A 17,436-nucleotide genomic window follows, 5' to 3' on the forward strand; every position below is an offset into this window, starting at 1 on the left:
ATATATTAACTAAAACATATTTTTGAAGTAATTTCAAGAGTCTAAGTGGAGCTAGAGTTCTGATTACAATTTCAACAGAATTTAGTAGCTTAAACTAAGACTCTGGATTTCTATCAATAAATCTAGTTAAAACGTATAAATGAATAATTCAGAACCTAGTAAGCAGTCTTTATATGAAATGTTGGAATCTATAAATTCAAAATTCTGAAGCAGAACTCATTAACTCTCAATATGAATTTTATTGTCGTTAAGTCGAAAAAAGTGAATTTGAATATTGAAGTATGAGTTTTTATATAATTTCACTTTGGAAAAAAATGTTTAGAATTTTTTAATACTAGAATTGATTATTATACCTTTATTTTGTTTTTGCAGATGATAGCAACGTTGAAGTAATGCTTGGATTTATTGAAAAATTTCAACAAGTTTGAAAGAGGGCACGAGTTTATCGACGCATAGTTGTCCTCAAATGTTATTTTGTTTTCAGATATGTCTTATTATATTTTTTTTGTCGTTATTTAATGTATTTTTATTTATTTGTATATTTTAAGCGTCTCAAAATACTTGTTACATTAATTAAAACTGTCGATTAACTATTTTATTATTATTTATATCTCAAAATATAATCTCCTCTTTATTTATATGTCATAATTAAAATATTATAGTGTTCAAGAAAATTACGAGTATGATTAGATCGGATTAAAATGGAAAACGAATAATGTAATTGAAATCCTATTGGAAGTCAATATGGGGGATTCATATTATATTGTGGAATATGCATTTATGTTAATATTATCGTCTGTGTTAAATTCTTTTTTGATATGCGATTTATTTAAAGATCCGTTTATTCAATGTGATACAACTCATTTCTATAACATTTTTGTTATAAAAAATAAAAATACCTAATAATAAATTGAATCTTTTGAGCTATTACTCGTAACAACTCATAATGAATTGCTTTTATTCTATTTCATTTAATTAAAATAGTAACCATTTCTTGAGTCTTGTTCTTCACCCTCTTTTTCAAGTATTTATCATTTATTTTATTTTATTTTTACTTTTTAATACTTATGTATTTGGGTTGAAGCAAGGTTTTGTGATTTCAAATCATATATAGATTGATCATGATGCAATTTGATATATATATCGATTTAACTTTTATTTTTCATGTATGATAGTTAATTTTAAGAAATAAATACTTTTATTATAGAATATATTTACGTTAAATTAAAATATAATACTAAAGTTCATCAAATTTACAAGATTTTCTAACATTAACTTATGATTTTTTGTGTGTGTGTTGTGATTTTTATTTTATAGCCAAAGCTCAATAATATATGTATTGTTTGTCATAAAAAAAAATTGTAACTTTTTTAAAGATAATTACAAATATATATAAAAATAAATTAGGCGTTTGATAAATTAGAGGTATTGGCCCTCGTATAGTGTCTTCCCGCGTTAAATCGCCGGTCTCTCTCTTTCTCTCTCCCGGCGTTAAATCGGAACCAAAACGGAAAATTCCAGAATCGGCCAAAGGTTCCGACGCGCCACCTTATCACGGTAGAGAGTAATTTCGCGTTGTAGATATTTTTACCTCTTTTCTCTCGTCGGCGAAGATGACGAAGCAGCAAAACGACGGTGTCGGGGAAGAGAACGCGGCGGCGGAAGCGGAGGAGCAGAAGACCAGCTCCGTTGTGAATCCGGATCAAGGTACGAAACCGGATCCGAAATGTGTGCAACAGGACAATACTATTACAATTGCCTCTGTAAATGAGAATAAAATTGGTAAAATCGAAAATGAAGGAATCAAATCGGCGAACGGTTTGAATAAATCGAAGAAATCGGTGCATTGGAGTCAGGAATTGGTGACGGAGTCGTACGTGCAGAGAACAACCGGTAACCGTGGATCGAATCCTTACTTAGTTCATTCTCCGGCTCCGGTCAACAATTCTGCTTCCGTCAATATCAAAAGTTAGTATATTTTTCTCTGTATGTACATATATGCATACACATTGAAAATCGCGTAAGCACACACACAAATACAGGTACATGAATAATAAATATTGAGAACAGAGGTCGTAGGATTTAAATTCTATGAGTTCAATCGTTTAAGTTTGTTAATTAATATTGAATTCGTTGCATTTTTAAAAGCAATGAGTTGATACCTACTAGTTATTGCGATCTTAGTGAATTTTTATACATAAATTTTTGTTGCGCGTTAAAAAGGTAGATAGAGTTCACATGAACTCCATGTCTAATTTGTTGCATTATAAACAAGGTTAAAATTATATATAGTAAATGTTGTATTGGTTTTGCCAACTTATTGGGTTGCGGTCGGAGAAAAGCGGACGTAGGGGCTCTGCAGCGTAACTAAGGGAGTCATTTCATTTAGGGTGAGATAGAATGGGCGGGTCAGACGACTACTACTTCACTTATTATTTTAGTATTAGCCGCTTATCCCAAAATAGAATGGGACGTAATAGAAAGAACGCGAAACGCTAGGACTAAAGAGTCACTCTTTTGAAGATAGGCTTGTGAAGAAGCAAACTTAACCCCGCCCCCCACCGGCAGCTTCTAGGTTTCCCTATCTCTAACTTTCCCGATCTTTGGCTCGAGTTGTATGAGGCAAAAACCCGTCCTGCGCTCAGTTTGGAGACCTAGCCCAACCCTAACAGTAAGGGTGCGGCTTGACTTCTTCATATTTTTAGATCACCTTGATGAAATTTCTGGCTTTGTCACCGACTGCTTCTGCCACTAACTGCGAGTATATGATTTTCATTTCTATTAGATAAAATGGAGAATGTCAAAGATGTACTTGGTAGATGGGGGAAGAAGGTTGGTGAAGCAACAAAGAAGGCAGAGGATATTGCTGGCAACACATGGCAACACTGTAAGGCTTCTTGTTCTTTGATTTTGTGACCATCCCATTATTATTTTCAATTTGAGCTTTTCCCGGTTTCTCTTTTGCGTACATGGACATCGCGTTCAAGGAATTATGAGTATTAGAAGTGGTAACTCCCATGGCCATTTCCTGGGACGGTGGGATGTACGTAGACCTTACCCCTACCTTTGGGGATGCATTAACTTTAATTTTCTTTCGCTGACTTGTATAGTGAAAACGAGCCCTAGTATTGCTGATGCTGCCTTAGGAAGAATTGCACAGGGAACAAAGGTTTTGGCTGAAGGTGGTTATGACAAGATATTCCGCCAAACATTTGAGGCAGATCCTGAGGAGCAACTTCGAAATTCATTTGCATGTTATTTATCGACCTCAGCTGGACCAGTAATGGGAGTGTTATATTTATCTACGGCAAAGCTTGCTTTTTGTAGCGATAACCCCCTTCCCTACAAAAACGAAAACAAGACTGAATGGAGCTATTACAAGGTACATCTCTGTTTATTTATCAGTCTCCCGCAGTTATTTACTTTAGATTTCTAAAGATGTTCAACCGTTTGCTTCAAATGTAACTCATTCGTTGTAATCTGCTCATTTGCATTTTTACCTCTACGACTAAGTCACTTCCACTTCCACTCTTGGCAAATGGCAATACCTTCCTACCTAGTTTTATTTGCTCGGAGATGTAATTTCTTGTTCGTTTTGGATATTTATGTATCATTCATTACATACAATGTCATTTGAGGAACTGTATTTTAACATTTCCGTTTGTTTACTTATGATACGATCAGGTTATTATCCCGTTGCATCAGCTTAAAGCAATTTATCCTTCATCAAGCAGAACCAATTCGTTAGAAAAGTACATCCAAGCTATCTCTATTGACAATCATGAATTTTGGTTTATGGGATTTCTAAATTACACTGGTGCTGTGAAGTGCCTGCAAGACACGCTACAAGCACGCACTTTGCAAGTCGTTTGAGGCGTGTTTTATGGTATAATGGCGTGCTTCGCTATGCCAAAAATGTCACCTTCATACATCTGGTTGCCATTTAAGAAGATTCTGAAGGTTTATTTTTACCAACTCAGATTTCTTGGCAACTAACGGATTATGTTTCTGGTTTGTGTTGTTTTGCATTGATAAACTTAAATTAGCAGTTTAACAATGCATACAGAATGTTGAGGCACTTATATATTAACAGATATACATCTTTTATCATATTAACAACTCTCTTCTCTTCGTTTTCTTTTACTTGTCATATTTCGTTTTGCTAGAGTCAATTTGACTGTTAAATTGAATTAGATTTATTTAAAATTTAGATGTTTGAATACTATATAAATAGTATTATAAGTTGCAGCCAGCAATCCATTCTCATATTAATATGAAAGAAAAAATTAAATATATTATAAAATGTTAATTAATGTTCATGTTGTTTGATTCTCGAAAACTGAAATAGACAAGCAAAAGTAAATAAAGGAAATGACGGTTTTATGATGTAATTGTACCCGATTCTCACATTTTCCAAACAAACATGTTAAACCGTATAATTACTCACAATTGTACTCAAATTTAAACTCTCATGTGTCTTGCACAAGCCCTTAAAGGTTGAAGATAATAATGCGTCTTTGACCTTTAAATCTTGAATCGATATCTAATCCATCCATAAGTATTGTTGTTCGTCTTTATATCACGATATCATAAAATATGTCACTAAGGCAAGGATAGAGTGTACATTATTTTTACTATTGTTTCTTTTTAAACGTAGAGAAGTTATTTTCGAAAGGCTCTCGACTCAAGCAAATTAAAAGTGGAAGTGCAGAAAGACACGACAATTAATAGCAAAAACATTATGTAACATATATGCGTAGTACCTTAACAACAACAAAAGGGCGTGATCACCTAAACATAATAAACCACAGATGATATCATATATAAAAGTCCATTGATTATATAAATCGGCTAATATTACACTGACATAGTAAACAATACTACCACCAAGTCAAATACATGAATATGCTACTAATACGAGAACCCTCAAACTACCAATTCACTTTTAACGTTTATTTGTGGTCTTCATACTATTATATCTAACGTCATGTTCTTAGTAAACTTAATATACATGATATCCTGTCTAAGCATTTTTCTTTATTACTTGTTCAGTCTACCTTTACTTTTCTTTAACCTCGAAATATTCTACCTCTCACGTCTCCTTAATAAAACATTAATATATCTCCTTCTCACATGTCTAAATATTTCAGTCTCGCTTCCCTTAACTCGTTCACAGCGAGGCCAAAGTCACTCTTTGGAAGGATATAAACTACTACTCAAAAAGGAAATATTTTTCATAAATAAAGGGGAAAACCATTTTGTAACTTTCTTTCTTTCCTTTTTTTCCCCCTCTTTATACAAAAACAAGCAGAAACCTTTTTCTACATTATTCTTCCAAACTTATACACATTTTTACTTAGACAAATGGAGTCACTTTCGCCGGCGATCGGATCAAATCCGATTCGACCGACGACGACTATTTCCGGCGAAAATGAGCTCCTCATCAGCTCCATCAAGTCGATTAAGTTGCCGCCTGTAGCTCGCCGGAAAATGAGAATGAGAGTTGCAGCTCAATCAAGTAATTTCGTAGTCCCTGACAACATCGATTTCAGCGATCCGGATTGGAAAGTGAAGTATGAAAGAGAATTCGAAGCTCGTTTCAATATTCCTCACATTACTGATGTATTTCCCGACGCCGTTTCGTATCCTTCCACTTTCTGTCTCAAAATGAGGTATTTTACTCATAACACTCTTTTAATTTATCTGATTTTGATGTTTATTGTTTTCGTCGTTTTAAATTAAGTGTCATTTTAGCTTATTTCATTCTAAAAGTAATTTATTGAAGGTGTAGTTTACTAAGTTATCTCTATTTATCTTTCTCGAGAATTAAGGCGAAAGTTATACAAGAGATAGTTGATAATACATCAATTAATGTGACACTCTTTGAAAGTAAAAACTTGAAATTTGTAGTCTTATAGATTATTTGCGTAATATAAATCATTTTATTTTAAGGATAAAAATATAATTTTAAAGTGAAATTATTTTCAAATATAAAAATAGTGACATTCTTTTACTATCGAGTATCGACTAAAAAGAAAAGTATATCACGTATATTGCGACGAAGAGTGTTGAATTGCACATATTTTGGAACAAGTTTTTATTTTATTTTTTTGGTTAAAGTGACATTCATTTTGGGACGGAGGGAGTATTGAGCTTTTTGAGAATAAATGGCTTATACATGGATTTGAATTTTTAGGAAATTAAAATAGTAACAAACTTTATACGTAGTTTAAATTGAACATATTTTTTTAAAAAATGTTTTTTTTTATTTTGTGCTATTTCATCTTTTATAATTTTTACTATTGTGAATTGTCTATACCTCTGGTTTTTTATTTATCTTTTCTCATTTTTCTTTGTTGAAATGGCGTATAAATGGTTTGGTTTGTTTGTAGAATTGAGAATAATGATAATTGTTTGTTACTCTCATTGAGTTGAAAATTGGAATTATATCTAATTCTAAAAATGATAAAGAATGTGTTAGCCAAGAGATACCTCAATGATATTGAATATTTGCGAAAGAAATACTTGTTCGATAGCTATATTACTAACTTTAGTGCAACGATTGTGTTCCAGAACTCCAGTCACTGAGGATTTTGCACAAGGATATCCTTCAGATGAAGAATGGCATGGATACATCAATAACAATGACAGAGTACTTCTTAAAGTAAGCTTTGTTTCCTTATAATTTAGCGTAGCTCGTCACACACTGATTGCCCGTTGTCAGTTGATTATAGTGGCAAAAGGCAACATTTTGGTGAATTTGATGCTAAAAACATAATAAGATTCTCACTTGAGTTTGCACTCCCGCATGATTTGCGGGTAAAGGATTCGTTCAGAATCGTTATAAAGCTTATTTTATGTATTGTCAGATATGCATACAGTTCAGCGGTGAAATCTCAAATACTTGAGTATTTCTTCAATATAGATAAATGTGGAAAAGTTATTACCCTTTATTAGTTAAGGTTTTATGTAGTGTTTAACTTGGTAAATATTGAGAGATCTACTTCTAGGATTATGAACCCCTTTTCTCTATTGAATTAGTTAATTAACTCAGGCATTGTTGTGGAGCAGCAATCCCCAACTAGCTTGGCGTTGACTCATAGTAGTCGTTAAAATGAAACCTTTGATAGATGGCAATTTCAAACTTTCTAGGCAGAATAGAGTTCCATGTCTCATATGGACGAGTTTTGATTGTGAGAAGAAAGTTCACAAGCCAAAATTCCAATTTTGGAGTTGCAAGTACATTCTTCTATGTTTCCCTTTGATTCGGAGCTCAGAGTACATTCCTTGGTGAGGATAGATCGGGTGGCAACATAAGCTTTAGAAACAACAATTTGTTTGTATACTTGTCTCGTCTTTGAGAGTCAATGCACCTTATGATAGCAAGAGGACTCTTTGTCGTGAAAGAGCAAACAGAATAGTCTTTGTGTATGAATAAACAAACACATGTTTCTCTTTTCGTTGCGTTTTTAGTTATTTCCTGCCAATCCATTCATGCAAAGTTCTGTTATTTTTCAGACTATTAATTATTCCTCTCCGACTTCTGCTGGTGCTGAGTGCATTGATCCCGATTGTACGTGGGTAGAGCAATGGTAAGCTTGTTTATAGTTAATTATCTGTATAATTATAACATGTGCTTCGATCGTTTTGATACCTATACTAAGGATCTAAGAGTCCTTTTCTCTTATCAGAACTAAGGAGTTAAGAATTCTTTAAGCAAAAAAGAAAATATTAGGCTTTATTGAATTCTCCGGAAATGTCTAATTATAATATAAAATCTTACAGAACAATATAGTTTGTTAACTTCTTGAAAATATTGTGTCTTAAGATATATTTAACATCAACTTGTAGAGGTTTGACAGTCTTGCCAAGAATTTTCAACTCTGGTGCGAGTTAAAATGATTTTAATAAAGGAATTTAGTTCGAAATTTGTAGCTCATTGCCCTTAGAGATTGTAAATTGTCATTGATCTTGTTTAGGGTTCATCGTGCTGGTCCTCGAGAGAAAATATATTTCAAACCAGAGGAGGTGAAAGCAGCAATCATAACCTGTGGCGGACTATGCCCAGGTCTTAATGACGTTATTCGACAGGTCTTAACATATACTTTCTTCTTTTGCTTGTTCTTTTTTTTTTTTAAGAGAACAATTCAGTCTTGTTATTTCAATGTACAACATTGATGTATCGTCTATTTATTCTAATGATTGCAGATAGTTATCACCCTTGAGATATACGGCGTGAAGCAAATTGTGGGGATTCCATTTGGGTACCGTGGGTTTTCAAACAATGATTTAGCTGAAATGCCAGTAAGTTGCTTCTTAGTACTGCCTATGCAGATTCTCCTCGTATTGGTTAGAGTTTAGCACAAAAGACTTGAATCTTTCATGAATTATTATGGATAAAGTCTTGAGTTTTAGGAAAAATGTACTCCTTAACAGAAATAATATTTAGCGATAAGTCATTGTATGTTTCATTACCAGTTATCCAGGAAAGTGGTTCAAAATGTTCATCTCTCTGGTGGAAGCTTGCTAGGTGTATCACGTGGAGGACCTAAAGTTTCCGACATTGTGGATAGCATTCAGGTTCTTGACTGGCTCTATAGTTTACTTGCACCAGAATTATCATGCTGGCTTTATCTACGATTCACTTCCTCTTAATTTCAGGAAAGAGGAATAAACATGCTCTTTGTGATCGGTGGAAATGGTACACATGCTGGCGCAAACGCAATTCATGATGAGGTTGTTGATTGTGCCCTCTATATTTGTTAAGTAGGATTATGTTAATCTTTACCAGGAACAGGCGTGCAGCCGAAAACTCAGTAGTCTCCAATGGTACAACTTTGAAGTAATGATGTCACTTAGGAAGTATAACTTTCTTTAGTGTACTTGATATGCAGTGTCGTAGAAGACGTATGCAGGTAGCTGTAGTTGGTGTGCCAAAAACTATAGACAATGATATTATGCTTATGGACAAAACATTTGGTTTTGATACTGCTGTTGAAGAAGCACAGAGAGCCATTAATTCTGCTTATATTGAGGTACTACTTTGCAGTCCTGCTATAAGTTTTGCATCCCCTTGCCTCTTTTCGCTTAAGTTTTTTAAAGTTTACTCCTCCAGAAGGTATCTCACAGTATCTGTAGAAAAAGATTGCTCATTTACGTTGCAGTCACTGACGCAATCATGCACTATAACTCTTCCCTGGAATCTATTTACTGTAGGCACATAGTGCATATCATGGTATCGGAATTGTGAAGTTGATGGGTCGTAGCAGTGGTTTTATAGCTATGCATGCATCACTAGCTAGTGGACAGATAGACATATGCTTGATTCCAGAGGTTAGTCTAATCTCGATCAGTTGGTATATTACCGGTTATGTTTAAGGGCCTTCTCAATAAGATCGTGTCGAATTCATCTCAGGTGCCTTTTAATCTGCACGGGCCTCATGGCGTGTTGCAGCATCTGAAATATCTGCTTGAGACAAAGGGATCAGCTGTGATTTGTGTAGCAGAGGGGGCAGGGCAGGTTAGTTCTATTATATTTTCTCGTCTCTATTGCAATTGGACATAAAATAAGTAATATTTGTCATATATCTAACAGTCCAAAAAGATCGAAAAATTATTAATTACTACCGAAAAATGAATAATTGTACTAGGAAGAGTGAACATTATAGACCATCGGCTTTTGATATATTATCTACTGGAGAGCCACAGCATACAAATTTTTCTTTACTCTTTACTTAAAGTTGTAAACAGTCATTTAGATGTTTCCAAGTTTGTTACCTCTTTCTCATTTGTAGTTGATTCGAGCAATGAAAACAGAAGAATCACTTCTAGATCTTTATATTATTTAACTGCTATATTACTCTAACCTTCTTGTAGGATTTCCTCGAGAAAACCAATGCAAAGGATGCATCTGGAAATGCTGTACTTGGAGATATTGGTGTTCATATACAACAACAGGTTTGTCGATGGCAAGCTACACATTCATGTGATTGTTATAGATATTTGTTGACTAGTTTTACTTGTAGATATGAGTTGCGTACACGTTGGTTTTAAGGAGCTTCGATAATCTTCTTAATTTTCATCATATTTAAGAAGTTAAGCTACTGATTTATCAAAACAGAAGAAAAGAAAAAAGTTTAAGCAACTTAATTGAATCACTTGTAAGGTCCTCCTTGTATCTTTGTCCAATATGAGCGTTACACAATCATTTGTTCGTAGTTCACATTGTCTCTAGTTTCCGTCTTCTCCATCTTTATGCTTTCTCCTCTGACTATCGAGGGAAAGTTATATAATAGCCTGATGATCAATTTGAGAAGTGACCATGCATGTGCACGTTCCTCCTTTTTATCGAGAAAATTTACGATGGTATGCTTGCTTTCTTATAGATCAAAAAGTACTTCAAGGAGATTGGGGTTACAACTGATGTTAAATACATTGATCCTACTTACATGATCCGTGCTTGCCGTGCAAATGCATCAGATGGAATTCTCTGTACTGTACTAGGTCAAAATGCTGTAAGTCTCTCAACCTCACTTAATACTTGCTAAAAGATTTCTTGATGTTTGTTGTTTTACAAAAGACAAATTGATTTCTGTTGTTGAGATATTCGAAAATATAACGAATGCTCGGTTATTTGATAGGTTCATGGTGCATTTGCTGGATATAGCGGGATCACAGTTGGTATATGCAATACTCATTATGTGTACTTTCCGATTCCAGAAGTCATTGCTCAACCCAAAGTTGTGGATCCTAACAGCCGCATGTGGCATCGTTGCTTAACATCCACAGGCCAGCCGGACTTTCTTTGAATTAAATACGCAGCTCAATTTTTTCGCATGAAACCTGCAAGTCTATTAAAGGAGCAGGGAGCCAGATTGAGAAAATTCATGGCATTGCCCTGTTCCCAACTGTTAAAAGGAACAATGCAAGAACATGTGATTCCTCAATTGTTTGTTAAGGTACATACCCGTTCCGAAGGGTATATGTAGTACTATGTTGCTCGGATCATCCAAAAATGTTAACACACCAGTGTCAGATCCTCCAAACGCACAATTTTTGTAGGATCTGACACACACTAGTGTTATTTTTTACGAGTTTGAGCAACATAGATGTAGAATAAAGCTATCCTAGAGACCCTGAGTTAGCATTTTCCTTTGTTCCTTCACAACGCGATAAACCATACTATTTGACGAAGAATAAATACCACTCATATAATACGAGTGTTACATCGATGTATCATTATAATTTACCATGACCTGCATTTTTATTGAAGTATGTATGAGGTACATTTAATATATAACTAACAGACTGTTGTACATTTCTTCTGAGTATCTGCATCATTTACAGATAAATTATATCTAAGTGTTTGCAGATGATCTGAAATTTGTATTCTTGTAGGTGAATATCAGCTCTACGTTTATTATTATCGATTAACAGGCAGGGACCGCGATTCTTGTGGTCCTTTTCGACACTGATTGACCCTTGAGTAAGTGAAAGAGCCTCCCATGTTTTAATTTTGCATATTGATAGCATTCATTGTCAATAGAACCACCCCTTATCTATTGTTCCTCCCACCTAGTTTATCAAAAATGCGAATTTGAATTAATCGAGATCACAAAGCAGATATCGTACACCAGATTGAAAAATATATAAAAGGGGTATCAAGATGTTAGTAGTTGTTACCATAGAGGATGGGAATTTTAACAATTCCCAAGATATTACTTTGTACTGGTCCTTAGCAGCCCCCATTTAGCAGCCAAGGTGAAATTAAAAAGAAACATAAAGACTGGTCAAACACAAGCATATGTTATCCTGACAAGTGATTAATATTTGTTAGGTTCATTTATACTTTTCTTACAAACTAGTAGCTAAAAACTTGTCATCGCTTTCATTCAATGTTCGATATTTATTTTGAATTTTCAATTCATTAGAGTTCACATGGTGTATGACTCGTTAAAAGGGAAAGAGTTTCTTATCACGATTCTTTCATTTTCAAGATTTCAATTTGAGATATCTGATTAAGGATGAAAGAATCATATCCAATGTACGCCCAAGTAGGGTTTGGGGAGGTTAATCTACTGTGAAGACAGGGAGGTTGTTTTCGATATATTTTCGGGTCAAAGTAATGCTACCATGACCCTTCAATGGTGACAAAATCCTGCCATATTCCCCACTAACTAAAAATTAAAATTTTTGTGCAGGCCATATTATTAAACAAAAAACACTTCCATTTTAAGATTCTGTCCTCAAATCCATATGAATGCACAAAGGAATCCAACTTAAACTACTAAAAGTGTCTCTGAATTTCTTACAAAAAAAAAAAAAAACGTCCTTGTTCTTGAATACTGTGTTTAAAAAAAATACTCGATCCATCTCAAATTAAACGCCGGCTTAGCAAAAATTGTATACTTAGAAACACATAATTAAATTTTTAAGGTGATACTTATTTTGAAACGACAGAGTATTAACTATCATCGAGAATGATATTGATTGTACAAAATTGAGGGTGATGGCTTGAGCTGCTAAAAGGACAATTGTCCTATCTATATATGTTAAATTTCTCAACCACCTAACTTGCAATTGTAGTGTTTGTCGTTGAGATTTGTCATAAATTCTTCTAAAAGTATTTGCTAAGGCACATTGAATTGATAATTTGTTCTTATAAAGTTTATGTTATGAAGTTGAATATTGTATATATACCTAGCTAGGTTATGTTGTTGTCATAAAAATAACCGATCTTATTATTGAAAGTTGAATGATAAAATTAACTATTTCATGTAGTTTAAAGATAAATACGATCATTTCACATGGTTTAAGATCAAAGTTGATCGTTTTCACATTTGATGGTCAACTCATATTTTATGTACTCAATCATAAATGCATGGGATATTCAATGTTATAATTTTTGTATTAATGGAACTTCACCATATATCTATGAAATTGACATGGCATTTCTTGATATATTTTTTTTTCTTTTTCTTTAATGAAGTTGGATTTTCATTTTAAAAAATACAAAAAGTTAATGAAGCTTTTACTATTTAGTAATCCAATAAGGTAATTGTAGCAATCATAACAAGATTGAAGTTAGTTTGACATTCAACTTGACCATTCAACAAGATGTATTTGCAATTTCAAGGCACTTGTCTTTGGGTTCTTTCTTGGAACTAATTCATCTAAATTAAAATACGATTTCGTCATTTTTATTTGTCACATTTCACTTTTCGATAGTTAAATTGTACGGATTTCAACTAACATTTTAAAATGTATTTTTGTGCTAAGTTGAGTTGAATCAGTGCTGAAAGGTTATATCTTTTTTCGAAATTAAGATTTAAAGTTTAATTCTAAATTGATTTTCACTAAACTCGTAGCTCATTTTAGTTATTGAATTCATGATTAAATAGAGTTTTACATGTTTAATAACTCTTCTAAAAAATATAGGATCACTAAATCCATCTAACACTCCAAACTCATACCTTATACGGTCAAATTTCGTTATACCAATATTTTTACTATAATGACTGAATTTTTATAAGAATCGATCTTTTATGTTATATTTTACTTCTTTATAACATTGTTTACCTATAATAACATGGACATTCAATATATCAGAATGCTTTGTAAAATTATTCTTCTATAATAGTCGTACTCAAATATTATTATGTAATAATATTTTTCAAAGAAATATATATAGCAATCATGAAAATTTTCATACAAATTATTATAAATAGTTTTTGACTGTATTGTAGCTCCACCGACCACAAAGAAGCAAAAGTTTTATTTTATTTATTTAATAAAGTAATTAATCTAGAGGCTCTTCAGTTTTGACCATGCTTAGCTGTTTTTGGTCAGTCAAAACTCAATTAATACATTAAATTTTACTATTATTTTTTTACTGTCTTTGTCTTTATATATATATGTAATGAAAAGGTATTCTCATGTTTTGTTTATACTAAAATAATTTAATACTCGTATATAAAATATTATCACTTGTTGGTCTGACAATAGTATGCTTTTGGTAGTACATTATAAATTTTAATTAAAAAAGTTTACCCAAAAACAATTTATTAAGAGTAATGGGTGAAAATAATTAATTTTGACAGTATATTATCTTATCATAATTATAAGTATTATTTATCTCCAAAATAAGATGAAGAACGTGTTAGGATTTAAAATATATGAAATTGAGTTATTAGATATCTACGTTCGAGCTGATAAATTCTAATTAAATTAGAAAACTTGATGAACGTAATCTTTAAATGTTTAATTTTTTTTTAGGTTTCACGTTTGAACGGATTTTATTTGATGGATTATGAATTTCTTACTTGAATACTTTATGTCAATTTCCAATATTGATGGACTAAAGGATTTATATTTACTTAAGTAAGTATTAATTAAGTGGGACGATTAAAGAAATAAACCATAATTGAAACAAATATACTTTTATCATAAAGATTAATTATTAAAATTTTAAAAATATATAATTAATTTGAACCATGTAATGTATTAATTACACTTTTTTTTAAGATCATTTAATATAGACACATCGTCAATCTTTCACGTTTAATTTGATGGATACGAGGACTTCATTATAATCACATTGTAAAATGACAGCTCCAACTTACATTCAACATTATATGTATTAATGGCGATTTTAATAATCTAGAGTTCGAAAGTTCAGAATAAATATAATATCGTGACAAAAATTTATAATTTAATTCAAATTTCTTAATAATATACATAGACATGCATGTAATTTGAGCGAAAAGCCTCTAAGCGTATAATAAAGTCACTATAAAAAAAGTTTTATCTAAATGGATCAGATCGATTCTTCATCTTTAATCAAAGATTTTAGATTCAAGTTTTAAAAATAACTAAATTACTGATTAATATATTTTATTTTAATAAATCATATCTGATTCAATCGATAAATACCGAATACCGAATAATTACGTACATATATTAATAATTTATGTTTGTTTAGCCTAGGTAAAAAGGCAGCAAAATTAAGTAGGTTAATGAAACATAAAATTTTGAACCAAAAATCTAAAAAAAAAATATATTGGATGAATTTTTGTGTGAATAATTACAATTTATAAGACGTGTAATGAGTAGATTCATCTGAGAAAATGAAACAGAAATCCAAAAGCATTTAAAAACAATTAATTTTATACATTCAATTCCCAAGGTTTCTTATGCTTCAGATATCCCTTTCTTTATTTTATTTTTATTATATAAAAATATATTATTTTTATATAAAAAAAATAAAAATAAAAACTCAGTGAGTCAGTTTTGTAAATGAGAAACCCAAGATGTTGACCAGTCTTACTCACTATCTTCCATTTCTTATTATTGCCAAAATATTTTTTTCTAATAAAATAAACATTACTCTTACACATTTTATAATGATATATACTTTTTAAAACTTACACAAAATATAATAATTTTATAACAAATATACTAGATATATGTATTTGTATGTCTCACTATTCAGATAGCGAGACACTCCTAAAAGAGACGATAACAAATATCTGAAAGAGTATTATTGTATTTTGTATGTCTAAAATGCATATATTAGTTACTATTTTTTTTTAAAGACGTGATATATTATCGTGAACAAGTAAAAATAAACGAAGAGAGTCCGTAAATTTCTGAAAAATATATTTTCTATTGATGTAAGTTAAAATTTAGACACGTGGCTATACGGTCAAACGAAACGGATGTGGGTCATAGTTAGTGGGCCCAATATTGCCAATTCGGATCCCCAAAAAGTACATTCAAGGCAATCATTACCGGAAAACGACTGAACGGTGTCGTTTTATACATTTTTTTTAAAACTCATTTAAGTAATTTAGAAATTATTTATGCCAAAAAAATTTATTATATTTTTATATCATATTGCATGTAAGAAAACAATTACGAAATTAGCTAATATTGAGATAAAAATAATCTCGCATTCGAGATGGCAGTTGGTAGGTTAAATTTATATGTTCAAGTGATTGAGTTGAAGTTTTGAAAATTAAACGGACTGAGCTTTTCGAATATTTATGATTTTATGTGACAATATTTGGCAGACGAATAACACGATTGTCAAGGAGTTACACGATAATCAAGGGTTCCAAATTTAATGATGACAACTAAACACGAGGTTTGCTTGTTGCGAGACTTGACTCAATACCTTACGACAAAATCTATAATAGACATGCAACATACTATGTTAACTATATATCTAATATAATTTTACAAGTAAATTTTAAAAAGACTAATATACACAAAATTAATTTCTTATCTTTATAGATTAAGAACATTTTTTCTAATAAACCCTCCGCTAAAAAAAATCAAAGAAAAGTGCAATAATTAATAATATGTATAAGACAGCAAAATAACATAATACATTTATGATAAAATGACTAGTGCATATTAACTTTCAAATTTTGAAATGTCTAGCTTTTGACAAGGGCTATCCATATGTAATATGACAGAAAATGACCATGATCTATCAATTTATTCTGTGCCAATAATGCAACAAAAGCTTTAAAATTTTGGTTCAAATTATGGATCTTATCAATTGAATGGGGGGCACATATGTCCCTCCTGATCGGTAAAAACTTACTCGCATCGAGTATTTATATCAAACAAATAAATATTTGTATGTACACTTATATAACTTAACTTAATACATAAATATGTCTTTTAACTTGACTTCGAATCACATTTATGCCCTTCAACTTTGGGTGTGCATAAATAGACACTTAACTTATATAAAGTTGAACAAATAGACACAAATATCCTATATATCACTTTTTGTCCTACGTGTATTTTGCCATGTGTTTATTTATTTAAAAATTGAAAAGTTAAATTTTGTGGTGAAAAATAACAAAAATAAGTTGACATCCCTACTTTTACAATTTGGTCTAATACATTTGTGGTGAGTTTAGTTATTGGAATTTGAAATTAATTTTAGTACAAATTTTGGTAATACATGTTGTGTTTGATGGACATTTTGTAGTGTACCACCAAAGAGTAGTGTAGTATAATGTTTTAATAATTGATATAGTTTAGTACTAGTACTTTCAGTACAAAGATTTAACGAGATGGTTAAAAGTGTAAGGACCGCAAATAAGCAGGTGTAAATGCGGAAGCTAGCAAAGCAAACCTCGAAAGATCACGAGTAAGAAGACAATGAGAAATATACCAAAAGACACAAAGATTTAACGTAGTTCGGTCAATCGACCTACGTCCACAAAAAAGATGAGCAATCCACTATAAATATGAGAGTACAAAATACAGAGGGAAACAATCTCAACCAAATTCACTCAAAATACATGGGAGGTTCACACAAGTGATAACGTATCAAGCTTGTGACCCACAATTTCTCCCCCTAACCAAAACTCTCAAAGCTATTAAGACTATACATTGTGAATGCTGATTAAGTTAGAA

The 17,436-nt window shown here is 31.8% G+C and overlaps 3 protein-coding genes across 4 annotated transcripts in view; all 3 read left to right on the top strand.

Moving 5' to 3' along the window:
- LOC107004166 (esterase AGAP003155-like) overlaps window positions 1-612 on the top strand; it is a 4,512-nt gene extending 3,900 nt beyond the window's left edge. The window contains exon 5 of the mRNA XM_015202404.2: window positions 373-612. Coding sequence (XP_015057890.1) covers window positions 373-428 — 56 coding nt within the window. The 3' untranslated portion in view covers window positions 429-612. The remainder of the gene's footprint in view (window positions 1-372) is intronic.
- A 793-nt stretch (window positions 613-1,405) lies between these two features.
- On the top strand, window positions 1,406-4,131 carry LOC107003462 (GLABRA2 expression modulator-like). 2 transcript variants are annotated; one of them, XM_015201794.2, is made up of 5 exons: window positions 1,406-1,707; window positions 1,801-1,968; window positions 2,786-2,887; window positions 3,111-3,382; window positions 3,685-4,131. In XM_015201794.2, exons 1-5 carry the CDS (start codon window positions 1,614-1,616, stop codon window positions 3,871-3,873), a joined length of 825 nt encoding a protein of 274 aa, XP_015057280.1. In that variant the 5' UTR covers window positions 1,406-1,613; the 3' UTR covers window positions 3,874-4,131. The 2 variants fall into 2 exon arrangements, with proteins under 2 accessions (XP_015057280.1, XP_015057279.1); XM_015201793.2 differs by having other exon boundaries at window positions 1,406-1,968.
- A 1,107-nt stretch (window positions 4,132-5,238) lies between these two features.
- Window positions 5,239-11,327, top strand: LOC107003204 (ATP-dependent 6-phosphofructokinase 5, chloroplastic). The gene is made up of 13 exons (XM_015201494.2): window positions 5,239-5,672; window positions 6,574-6,664; window positions 7,519-7,592; window positions 7,980-8,091; window positions 8,209-8,304; window positions 8,479-8,580; window positions 8,662-8,736; window positions 8,895-9,035; window positions 9,217-9,333; window positions 9,416-9,520; window positions 9,877-9,957; window positions 10,386-10,514; window positions 10,641-11,327. Exons 1-13 carry the CDS (start codon window positions 5,365-5,367, stop codon window positions 10,806-10,808), a joined length of 1,599 nt encoding a protein of 532 aa, XP_015056980.1. The 5' UTR covers window positions 5,239-5,364; the 3' UTR covers window positions 10,809-11,327.
- Window positions 11,328-17,436: the final 6,109 nt, after the last annotated feature.

The sequence above is a fragment of the Solanum pennellii genome, chromosome 11 (assembly GCF_001406875.1).
Source record: "Solanum pennellii chromosome 11, SPENNV200".
Lineage (NCBI taxonomy): Eukaryota > Viridiplantae > Streptophyta > Magnoliopsida > Solanales > Solanaceae > Solanum > Solanum pennellii.